The sequence below is a fragment of the Phytophthora cinnamomi genome (assembly GCF_018691715.1).
Source record: "Phytophthora cinnamomi strain GKB4 chromosome Unknown Contig41, whole genome shotgun sequence".
Taxonomy (NCBI): Eukaryota; Oomycota; class Peronosporomycetes; order Peronosporales; family Peronosporaceae; genus Phytophthora; species Phytophthora cinnamomi.
The window spans coordinates 322,619-334,311 of record NW_027150974.1 but is presented as its reverse complement, the minus strand read 5'-3'; the positions used below and the strand labels follow the sequence as shown (position 1 = coordinate 334,311).

Here is an 11,693-nt window from a genome sequence, read left to right as displayed (position 1 = left end):
TGGCGAAGAGGGGTGGATGGTGCGTCCGGCACGCAATAGGCGTGGAGTTGTGCGCTACCAGGACGAGTACCTCGGGACTCGACGTGGTGAGTTCAACTTGGACGACTTTGAGGGTGAGTTCGATTCCCTCTACTGTCTACTTACCGAAGACGACGACGGCGAGCGTGCTGTTTCATACGACGAAGTTATGCGCAGCAAGTACAAGGACGAGTGGCTGCGTGCCATGGAAAGCGAGATGAAGTCGCTTGAGGATCACCGCACCTGGACTTTGGTGGATATGCCATCACACAAAAAGGCAATCGGGTGCAAGTGGGTTTTCCGCATCAAGCGAAACCCGAGCGGGAAAATTATCAAGTTCAAGGCTCGTTTGGTGGCAAAGGGCTTCACACAACGCTCAGGAGTTGACTACACGGAGACGTTCGCTCCTGTAGCATGCAAGGAGTCCATCAACATGGTTGTGGCAATTGCTGCAGAGGAAGACATGGAGGCTGAAAACGTGGATGTTGACACCGCGTTTCTATACGGTGACGTGGACGAGGAACTCAATATGGACCAGCCAGGTGGTTTTGAGGACCAAAGCAACCCGACTAAGAAGTGTTTGCTGATGCAAGCACTTTACGGCACGAAGCAAGCGGCGCGTCAATGGAACAGCAAGCTGAATAAGCACTTGGAAAGCCAAGGTTTCTGTCGATCGGCGGTGGATCCGTGTGTGTACGTTCGGCGTTCTGGCTCAAAGTTCAGCATTATTGTCGTCTATGTGGACGACCTCATGATCTTCAGCAAGACGAAAGCAGATATTACTGGGATCAAGGAGGCGCTGAAGCGTGAGTTCAGCATTAAGGAGCTCGGTGAGCTAAAGTACTGTCTCGGCATCGAGATCCACCGCGACCGTGAGAGCAAGGTCATTATCATGAACCAACGAGCGTATATTCAGCGACTCGCAGAAAAGTTCGGTGTAGAAAACTGCAAGGCAGTGCACACACCAGCGGATAGCAACTCGAAACTGGTGAAACCCTCGGAGGACGAAGTTTTCGCGCCTAAGTACCCGTACCGCGAGTTGGTGGGGGCTTTACTGTACCTCGCAACTTGCACCCGTCCGGACATTGCTCAAGCTGTGGGTGAAGTGGCCAAGTTTTGCGAGTACTACAACAAGTCTCATTGGGTGGCCGCAAAAAGGATTTTAAAGTATTTGAAGACGACTCAAGACTTGGGGCTTGTGTTCAACGGCGGGACCAAGGGAGAGCTGTTCGGCTACGCGGATGCGAACTGGGCGGGCGATCTGGACACCCGGCGCTCGACTACAGGCTACGTGTTTTTCCTGAATGGGAGTGCGATTTCGTGGAAGTCGAAGCGGCAACCGACAGTGGCAACATCGAGCACGGAGGCAGAGTATATGGCCTTATACAATGCCACCCAAGAGGCAGTATGGCTGCGTCAGCTACTAAAGGACGTGGGGTCGGAGTGTGTGGGTGCTACTAAAATATTCCAGGACAACCAAGGATACATTGTGCTGGCCAAGAACCCAGCTTACCACTCACGCACGAAGCACATCCACCTGAAGTATAACTTCTTGCGCGAGAAGGTAGAAGACAAGATCATCGTGCTTGAGTACAAGCCGACAGACGAGATGGTCGTGGGTTCGATTCCCACAGATGTTTGCTTTTCTTTTTGCCAACAAGAGAGCATAGCAGGCAGGCTAGAAGCTAAAATTCACTCACTCAATCTTACTTTTGGTTTTGCAATCTCGGCCCGAAGCCGTCTTTAAGTGTTTCAAGCTCTATAGCTCGTAGTCCAACTTCCTTTTCTGCTGAGGCCACGGCGAGGGGGAGAGGGAGCGAAATTGATGGAGGCGAACTGGCGTCTCCGAAGAGAAATCTGTATTGTGTTCGCTGCATCAAATTAGGAAGGTTTTCTTGAGCCTAGTGATTTGCTGTCAGCCAATGGAAATCCGAGGATGGCAACATATGGGCTAAAATTAGTCAATCCAATAGCAGTGAAATTATTTCGTGTAGCCGATTTGCGGCATGGGTTTTTGCTGAATATTTGACCAGAATAAGTGGCATACTGAACTGAAGTATAACTATATTCTGTATGATAAAGAATAGATCCCGGGGTTGAAAGAGTTAGGCTTTTCTCCTCACTAAATCGAAGAGCTTCGCTATTCTGGAGGTCCTGTCTCAGGATAAGTTTGCTAAAATCATTGAAAACCACAATACAACCTGGTACATGTATTATAGCAGTTTCGAATTGATCTGCAAATCGGAAACTTACGGTTTAAATCTACTGCAGAAAAACTCAAGCATCCCACGAGCTGAGCGGGAGCGCTGCTCGCGGGAACGAGCACGAGCAGCAAAAAGCCTGCGAGCGCACTCGTCGGGATTTCAGCGCTCCCTATGAATTCGATTCAGCCAATACCCCGCTCAACACATAGCATTATTTATTGGATAAAAATAAATTACTGAAACGGGATTCGTTAAAATAGAGCAGAGCGCACTCCGAGCCTGCTCGTTGTGGACGTACTTAGTAGGGGGAGTTCTAAAACCTTAACCGATGTGCTCACTTGATCAGCGAGAGATCACAAATTGAGGTTGTTTAGCTCGCTGGGGCCTCTGCTCGTGGGATGCTTGGAAAAACTACCAGTACTGCCAAACCACCGGTGCAAACTTTGCCAGGCTTGTCAACACTGCTAAACTTTATTTTACATGTACCCGTAGTAACGTTTTTTCTGGTATTAACATACCGCAGGCATGACACCCCGGTTCTTCGGGCTCAAGTAGTGCGCTATGTATTAATAATGCAAATCGAACCCCAACCAAACGCACTCAAGGTCCTTGCGTCATGGAAACAGGCCGTGTAGTAAAGAATTCGGTAGAAGGCAGTTCACTTTCACTCATCTGGTCATGCGGGTTTTCTGCATCTCGGATACTGTTTCTGTGTACTTGTTCAGTATAGTAAATACTTCGAAGTAGCTTAAAAGGAAACTCATACCGGTACACCGCGCTAGTGCTTGTGTGGATGGAACTGCCGAACTTGGAATTTGTTCAACAACATACAGGCACTCTAACGTGCAGTCCACACCTGCTGCATCTCCCAGTGACGCCTGTAGCGTACATGTACTGCTTTTGTTTAGTGAATCAATTTTTATGACACAAGCAATCAACTCGTGGTGCAAGTTCAAGTTGAATACTTTAGCACGAACACCGCAACATCCGTTGTGGCGACAATGAAGCAGTTACCATGTTGTACATCTACTGCAGCTTAGCGTGGAACTTACACGTAGCTAAGGCTACTCGGAAACCAGGACCACAGTTTCAGTGCCCTCAAACACTATCGGGAAAGCTATGTAGCGGTTATCTTGCGCGGTGGTGGCACCACTGGTGCTGCATGGTACAATTCTGATCTGATCCCTTTATCTGCCCCTGCTGTGCCAAACTGAAGACTGTGCACCATTTATATGAGACGGGCAGGCTTTATCTTGAGTGCTGTGCTGTGGTGGTGGCACCTGTCGTTACAGCACCGCGATCGCAAGATATCAAGACGCCTAGCAAAATGTTCTTCCCTTCTGCATTGCATCATTTTCCAATTTGCGTTCGTCGACAACACAAGCATAGCTGAAGACTGCAAAGGAGCAGGATGCGCTTGGTCCAAGTTCTCCAAGTTGTGCTGGTGGCCATGCTCGCTCTGTTCGCAGGCTGCGACGCTGCCGCAGTGACTACCAAGGAGATCGCACCGTCGACCGCAACGACTTTTTTCACAAGTGTTCGAGAGCTGCTTGCTCTTGGTGATACGTCAACTGGTCTGACATCCAGTGAGGAGGAGCGAGTCAGCAATGCTGCCACGGCGGCAGCTGAAGGAGGGCGTGCAGGCGCCGGTGCTACCGGTACTGGAATTGTGTCGGGTACTAGCGCAGGTGGAGGCGGCACAATCACGGTGACGAAATACTGGAACAATGGTCTACTGCAGAAATTCGAGAGGTTGCTGAAGAAGATTTTTCACCGCAAGACTGCTAGCAAGAGCTCGACTCGTCGGCTGCGGCAACTCACAGAGAAATAGACAGCGTCTATATAGGTCACGCCGGGCTTCGTTATGTGCAGAGCACGCTAGACAGCAAGCTAGTCCTGTGAGGCTGTCAGACAGAAGAAATGTGAAAGTACTTAATATGCCATCCAATGCTCAGAATATTGACAAGAAGGTTTGTTTTGCAGTTCGCTGTTAAGATCTGTTACAGGCGTCGTAATTGAAATTTTCCTTGTCGATTTATCCTTCTGGCGTGCATGCTTGGACGGATGTGAAGTCGTACGTAAAAGTACTGTACCTACTTACAGCGAAACGGTTTTGGTGGCTCTTTTTAATGTGGGGGCAGCTTTTATAATTCGATGTGGGATAATTAATGGAACCTAACGTTCCTGATGACGTTGAAGATTTAGCCGTCGTTGGACGCACCTGTGTAAAATGACATCGGAGTTTTGTCATTCCCATGAGCAGTTTTTTTTAGTCCGTGGGCATCGCCAACAGACTACTGTACATAGAGAGCATTCAAGTCCTCAAAATTCGTATCAAATCCATATGAAAACTTGTGTTTATTTGAAATATCCGCCGTTCGGGGTACACTGCCAGAGATAAGGCGAATCTCTTCAGACGACAGGTTGACTCGACCATTGGGATAGCTTCTGGTGTACATGTAGCTCGACTTTTTAAACACAGTATGCGTTAGCAGAAGTACGCCAGTGCTGTGCATGCACCTTTCATTGTTGGTACTGGTCAACGTTGTGATCACTCCGTAGATTAACTCATTAGTCCATTAGCATAGTCGCAGACTTCAACGCGTCTACAGTATGCTGGAGCTGGAAGATCGTCGAGCTAATCCTTCCCAGGCTGTCAGGCGGTCAATAGAAGCCTAGTAAATTCCCGACCAAGCGACCGCGAGTTAACTGTAACTCAAGGTCCTGAAGAACAGCATCCCACATGCTGTGCTGGTGTCCGTATGTTTGATGTTGAGACCCAGCGATAGTCGCTGCGACTGGGGGGAATTTGCCAGCCGAACCCAGCAGCAAAGCGTAGGCTAGCATCTTCACATGCCATTCAGCAACTTGCGCCCGGAACCTAAAAGTCAGCGTCGATTATCGAAGATGCGACTGGTCCAAGTGGTGCTCTTGGTCTTTGTGGTCGTGCTGGCAAGCTCCAGGGGAACCGCTGCCGCCAACAACGACGGGATTGTGTCGACGACTGAGACTCGCACTCTGCTGTCCTTCGAGGATGTCGATTCCGAGAAGAAATCAACCAACGAAGAGCGTGTCAGTGCGGGAGCCAAGGCCGCGGCTGAAGGAGGGCGCACTGGAGCAGGAGACACCGTGGTGTCGTCTAACCCCAATGGAGGTGGCACGGTGACTGTGACGATCTACGATAACAACGGGCTTTGGCAGCGAATCAAGAAATGGTGGGCAAAGTTTATTCTCCAGCATGATGAAGAGCGAATTAGTGCGGCCGCTACTGCTGCGGCCGAGGGAGGCCGTGCCGGCGCTGGAGGTACCGTGGTTTCGTCGGACAACAATAACGGAGGCGGCACGGTTACAGTGACGATTTTCAACAACAACGGCCTGTTTCAGAAGATCGTGCGGTGGTGGAAGAAGCTGTGGCACCAGGAAGTAGCCGAGTCAAGCCGCCGTCTCCGACAGCTGACGTCGGAGTAAGAAGGAATGACTCCGAGAGTTTCCATCCGTTCGGTATAAAGGCTCGTAAGCATTTGCGGGGGGGGGGGGGGGGGGGGGGGGCTCTGGTATGTCGGTGAGGAGAGAAAACAGTGTTAACTAGACAGATTCGAGCCTGGATGGCCTGAGAACGTCGAATCTGTAGAAGCTAAAAGTGGCCTGCTCGCCGCCTTGACATGGATATAGGACTCGTACCGACCGGTGTGTTTGGGACTTCTCAGTTGCTGTAGTATCATTTGGCGTTTGTTCGAGACCTACCGTTTGGTACTGTAGGTGCGGTGGTAATGAAGCACTATGCTGAGCCACCATCCCATCATTATGTTTGATCCTTGTATCAAGCGGCATCTGATGGCAAAGCCTCCTCCCGTATCTCCACTCACCATTTTGCAGCCACCCGGTCGAAGCTGCTTCCGCAAGAATGCGTTTCGGCCAAGTCGTGCTCGTAACCTTGGTCACCCTAGCGCTCAGCAACGACGTGTCCGTTTCCGCCAACCCCAACGGAATTACTAGCGTCGCGGCTGAGAGCGCTCACCGATTGTTTTCCGGCGAAGGCACAGCCCGCAAGCTGCACGAGTCGACTGAACTGTCTTCAGAGCAGGAAGAGCGCCGAAGGTCAAAGGCCTCCACAGCCGCAGCTGCTGGGGCAAGTGGAAGAGCTACGGTGCCATCGTCCGACACCAACACGGGAGGAAAAACTGTCACCGTGACGAAGTACAACAACAACGGCTTAATTCAGAGATTCAAACGCTGGTTGAAGAACTTATTCAAATTCGGGTCTACGAACTCCACTCGTCGACTTCGTCAATTGTAATTAAATGGCAGTAGGTTTTTTCTGCTATAAAGATTGCAAGTACTTTGATATACATCGTTCAGGAATTTACATGTTAGTCCAGCAATTACGAGAAACAACTTCGAGGTATGTACAGTACTTACATAGTGCAGTGGCGCAGCAGTTTTTAGCTATTAATATAAAAAACCAGGAAGCGAAAACTCAAAACGGGAAGCAGAGTTACACAAGCCTTAAACCAGCTAAACCAGTGATCTCTGTTGTCGACGGTTTGATTTGCCGTCTAAGGCGTCCAAAATGTTTTGAAGTCAATCCGACCCCGTAGCACTGTTCACCTAGCCTTCAAGGTTCACACCGTTTCCAGACACACGCGGACAGCGATCAGGACCCTTATCAAGCAGTTGGCAAGGTTTACAAGTGCAGTGGCATTTCATATTAACATGTAAGAAAGGGTTAAATAGGGGGGTAGTGGTCTTCTATTTTGTTACCTATAGAAACATGATATGCAGTAAGGCAAGCAGTCCATGCGTTCGTCTGTTGTATTTGTTCGATCATGTTGCCCCTGTGGATACACCCAACCTGTTTCCGCATATGGGGTCGTGGTGGCCGTCCAGATTGATAGAGTAATGCACTACTTGGTAAAATAATTTGCATACTTAAGTATTAAATAGGCGCCCTGGAGCGATGTTCCGAGTGAGTACACAGGTTGTCGGACACGGAGTGGGTATGCATCATATTCGTGGCCAAATGGTGAGCTGTATAGCAAACACCGTTGTGTGCAAAACTGGTTCAGGTAAATCTAACTGTCGTGTTGGTGAGAATAGTGGTTCATTTTGAATTACATTCTTGCCTACAACAAATGCGTAGTTGATCGACCGTCACCCCTATTTGCTCGCGAACTAGCTTGCCTTTCCCGGCTGATGATCACCGATGCAGTGTACTGTAAAAAGCATGAAAAGCAGTAACAATTGTGATTGCACATGTTGCCACAAATAGTGAATGAGTCTATCCACGAAAAGTATTGCACGAAAATGCTAGACTGCAGTACCAATAGAAATTCAAAATTCAATTGCAGTGAGCAAGTGTATTGTAATACGCAATTGCAACGTAGCTTAAAACTGGGTTGAATAAGCAGTAGCGAAGGCCGTAACTGAGCCCAAACAGCTACTTCTGAGCTCAAACCAGGTATGAATCGATAGCCATCTATTTTTATTCTGCAAGTTATTTATTCCGATGTATTGATTTAAATAGTTTGGCGACAAATTATTTAGGCAGGCAGCAATCGTCAAACTCGTCGAATGGGGATGAAAACTTGATCGCTTGTGAGCGAACGACAAGCACCAGGATCTTGAAATTCTCAAATTACCTATTCCCTTCAGGTGTCTATACTGTACGTGTACCAAATATCATGTCCATTGCTTCTACTTCTGAAGTATATTACAAACAACGAACTTATCGATTGCGCGGGAAAAAATGTTCCCTTTCCGAGATGACGACTGTTCATTTTAAAAAGTGGACGGATTTCGCTTGGCGAAGTTGTGGCCTCGGGCTACGAATTCGTTGCTGAAGTAGAAGCGATGGCAGGGTGCAGACAGACAATCACATGAGCAAACATCACCTACAACCAGTTAATGTGGGACCACCCCGCCCTGCAGATGATAGGTTTAGCATCTGAGGGGCCGGTCCTTAGTACTGTAGTCGTTAGCTCATAGCGACGTGACAACAATGAACCTCAATTCAAAAACCAAAATAAGTTGTGGGGACATTTGCAAGACCAGATTACCCAGGATAGTGATGGACCACCTCAGGATTACTAATCGCATTTAAATGTAAATAGGGGACACATCTATATTGTGACGACTTAAAAACCGAACTCAACTTTGTGCGCCGCTCATTCCAGAAATTTGAGCGTAATGCTAAGACTCTCCCTTGGTCACTTTTTGTGGGCTCGATTGAATCCGTGAAACATTTTTTTCTGATTTGGCGTTCGTGGCAGTTGTTGTCATCCAGTGGTTGCTAATATTCGAATTCATTGCTCGTCCATGACTACATAGTGGAAAAGTTGCCAATTTACATTGTACTAAGTAGCTAGCACTTATGGTCTACTTCTTTGTCTTCTGTCGATGATGCAAGAATACCGTCGGTACAGTCTTCTACAGTAGTGTCCAGCTTGTTTAATTAAAATGGCTTCAAAGACAGTATTATTGGTATGGATGACATCAGTAGCCATGTTGCTTGATGCATGTCCGTTGCTCTTCGATAAATTTAGACTTTTTGAGCCTGTGGGCGCTGAAGGACAAAGCGTACTTCTGGACGCTCTATGTTGAAATGAGCTCACTACTAGTACTGATTCTTTACATTGAATTTACATTATGATATGTTTAAAGCTCTGCTGTAATTACTGGGTTGTGTTTGCTTGAAATCCTGGCGTACCGATCCCATCGTCAGCTCCTATGAGTTCGTCGCCAATGTTGCCGTCGCGATGAATTATCCGAATTGGCATCAGTGTTGCGTAACCTAATGTTGCTACTGCGAACCGGGCGCAGGCGCTGCGTTTCAGTAGGTGCTATATCAACTATTGATTTATTATTTCCTATCCAGTATGATACCGACCTTTTTGCTAAATTCAGAATGCATACTTAAAGTATTCGCTTATTCGAGAGGAACCCAAATTCAGGTGATTCGACAGTGATATTGATGATTTGTCTGGCCCAGACTAATTTTGAAGCCAGACTAATTACTGTAGGCACTGTACCGTATTTGTCGGATCGAATGAGACAAAAAATATTGAAACCAAGTCAAAAATAAAATCTTTTTTCTTTTTTTAGTTCGCAGCGATTTCCCCGCCCATGGCACCCCAGCATACCGCGCAGACCCAAGAACAAGAATAAGGAGCAATGCAAGGTATGAAGAGCATGGCCCCCACCGTCTTAACTAATCTGACTCAATTGTGTAAAATTACTGACGATCAATTTTTGTAGGGACCTGTATCGTAGTGGCACATGGATCACGATTTTGCTAGCAACGCCAGCGAGCGACGTGTGCTGCTGTCTCACATTATTGGTAGGGCGTGGGAAATGGTGGGTAGTGACACCATCATTAGCGGCTTCCGAAAGCACACCATATTCCGGCGGGCTCTCGCGACGTGAACGGTAGATTCAAGACGTACTTGCTGCCTCCTCCGCAAGATGCTGTGGTTCCGAGTAACTTCATAATACATATTTTTGTTTGCATCTATTTATTCGTTTATAGAGGTTTTAAACGCTCATCGGAGGGTGTGTCACCCCTATGTTGCTGTATCTCTAGAGGCGTATGTCTCACTCAATCCGACAAATACGGTAGTTGCTGCACGAACCTACGATGATTAGGATTCTCGCCAATACGGTGTACAGTATGTACATACCGAATAACCTTAGTTATGAAGTACTATTTAAGACATGCACACAATTTGACCAATAAGAGCGCTGTACGGAAAAGTCTGTTTATAACCTCCCCGACACGTAACTTGAGTTTAGTATGGTTGGCCAGAGAAGACACTCAAAACGCCTTCGAGCAGGTGTATGGCTAACTAAGGAAACTCGGTACAATGTGCCATGTCATGCCTTGGGTTGTTCAGACTAGGCCCTAGTTTCTCCGTCCGTGTATGTGTCCGGGGATAAACGACGTTGCAATTCCCCGACGCTGTCACCAGATTGCTGGAGCTGGGGCTTGCGTTGCTGCTACGCATACCCTGTCAAAATCAATTTCTAGCTAGCACCTCCTTGCACCTTTAAGATCTCTTGCACATTCCAACCTCTCAGTTGGAAATTTGCGTCGTATCAGCATGCAAGCAAGCGTCATGGAGATGCTGTTATCGCCCACGCCGGATGCAACGCTCCGCCTACTGGCCTCCGCTGGCAACAAAGGAGATTCCGCCCGGAAGAGGCTCTGGCTGAGACGAAGCGCGCAGATGGCCACCGAGAAGACGAGCGCTGCAGCGTCGTCGTCTTTGTCGTCCATGGCAAATACGCGATTGTCTGCTTCTCCGATCTATCTCGGAATAAAATCCTCGAACAATTCCCACCTCGTTTGAGGTGAAAATTAGTGACAAGTCGGGGATAAACAGCCAGCTAATCAAAATTGTTTAATTTATTCCGAGACCCAGACAATGACGGAGATATTATTAATAAAAGTTGACGAAAATAAGGGCTCGTTCCTGTTTGGGAAATTTATCACGACCGGCCACAAATTTATCACGACCAGCCACAAATACATCAACACACTGAATTAAAGTATGCAAATGCAAACAGACGGTAGTGGGCGGTTGCGAGGAGCGTAGCCGCAGCAAACCCGCGCGGGGTGTCCGCGAAGCAGGGCCGCGCGGTATTTGCGGAGGCGGGCCCAGTGACGAGCATTCCAGCGAACAGACGCGTTGCCGCAACTCGGAGTTAGTTTTCTTTTTTGCGGGGGTCTGGGGTTGCAACCCCATTACACAGGTTAGTTTTAGCGCCGGTCGTGATAATGTTTGATGCATTTGTGACGGTGGTGATAATTATCCTCCTGTTTGTGGGCTGTCCAGGTACTTCGAGTTTCTTCTGCGAAGAAGCAGTGCATAATACAACGAGGAACAATGGAGATGGCATGAAATCGAATCTCAGTGCATATGTATTACGCGCCGAGCTGGCATGCAATCTGTGCTGTCTGAGCTCGTGCAACGACAAACTAAAGAGCAGGCCAGACGTTGTAGCAGCATTGTTGCGGAAGAAGGCAAGCATCCAGTGGGTTGGTTTACGATGCTGCTACATGTACTCCACAATTCGTCTGAAAATGAAATGAGGCAAGGCAAGATCTCGTGCCATACGACATCGACGAAGAGGTGCACCGTAGGCGCGAAATCACCGCTGCTCGCTTCGCCCTCTCGTGCGGACGGATGGCGGACAACCACCTATCTGAGAATCTCGTGCTGTAAACTCTGGGCTTTTGTTCCGACATTCCGGCTTCCATCGTCATTTCGTCTTCCCACCAGGGAAATCTCGAGATCGGAGGACAACCGTAAACATTGATTGTCTATAGGCAACACCATGGTTCTCCTTCCCCAGACTCCGGCTAAGATATCCTACGCCACGATTGTGAGCGTGTGCGTTAGGCGAACTGTCTTCCGAGCGCACCTCGTGCCAAATGCTTGGTCATGGCACGCCGTTTCAACTCGGATGTCCTGG

At 48.3% G+C, this 11,693-nt stretch overlaps 2 protein-coding genes across 2 annotated transcripts; both read left to right on the top strand.

The window, feature by feature from the left end:
- Window positions 1-3,633: 3,633 nt before the first annotated feature.
- On the top strand, window positions 3,634-4,053 carry IUM83_17458 (putative RxLR effector; the record flags this gene model as incomplete). The annotated part of the gene is made up of 1 exon (XM_067942406.1): window positions 3,634-4,053. One exon carries the CDS (start codon window positions 3,634-3,636, stop codon window positions 4,051-4,053), a length of 420 nt encoding a protein of 139 aa, XP_067791144.1.
- Window positions 4,054-5,129: 1,076 nt separating this feature from the next.
- IUM83_17457 (RxLR effector protein) lies at window positions 5,130-5,690 on the top strand (the record flags this gene model as incomplete). Its single annotated transcript, XM_067942405.1, has 1 exon — window positions 5,130-5,690. The coding sequence occupies one exon, from the start codon at window positions 5,130-5,132 to the stop codon at window positions 5,688-5,690; it is 561 nt and encodes a 186-aa protein (XP_067791229.1).
- Window positions 5,691-11,693: the final 6,003 nt, after the last annotated feature.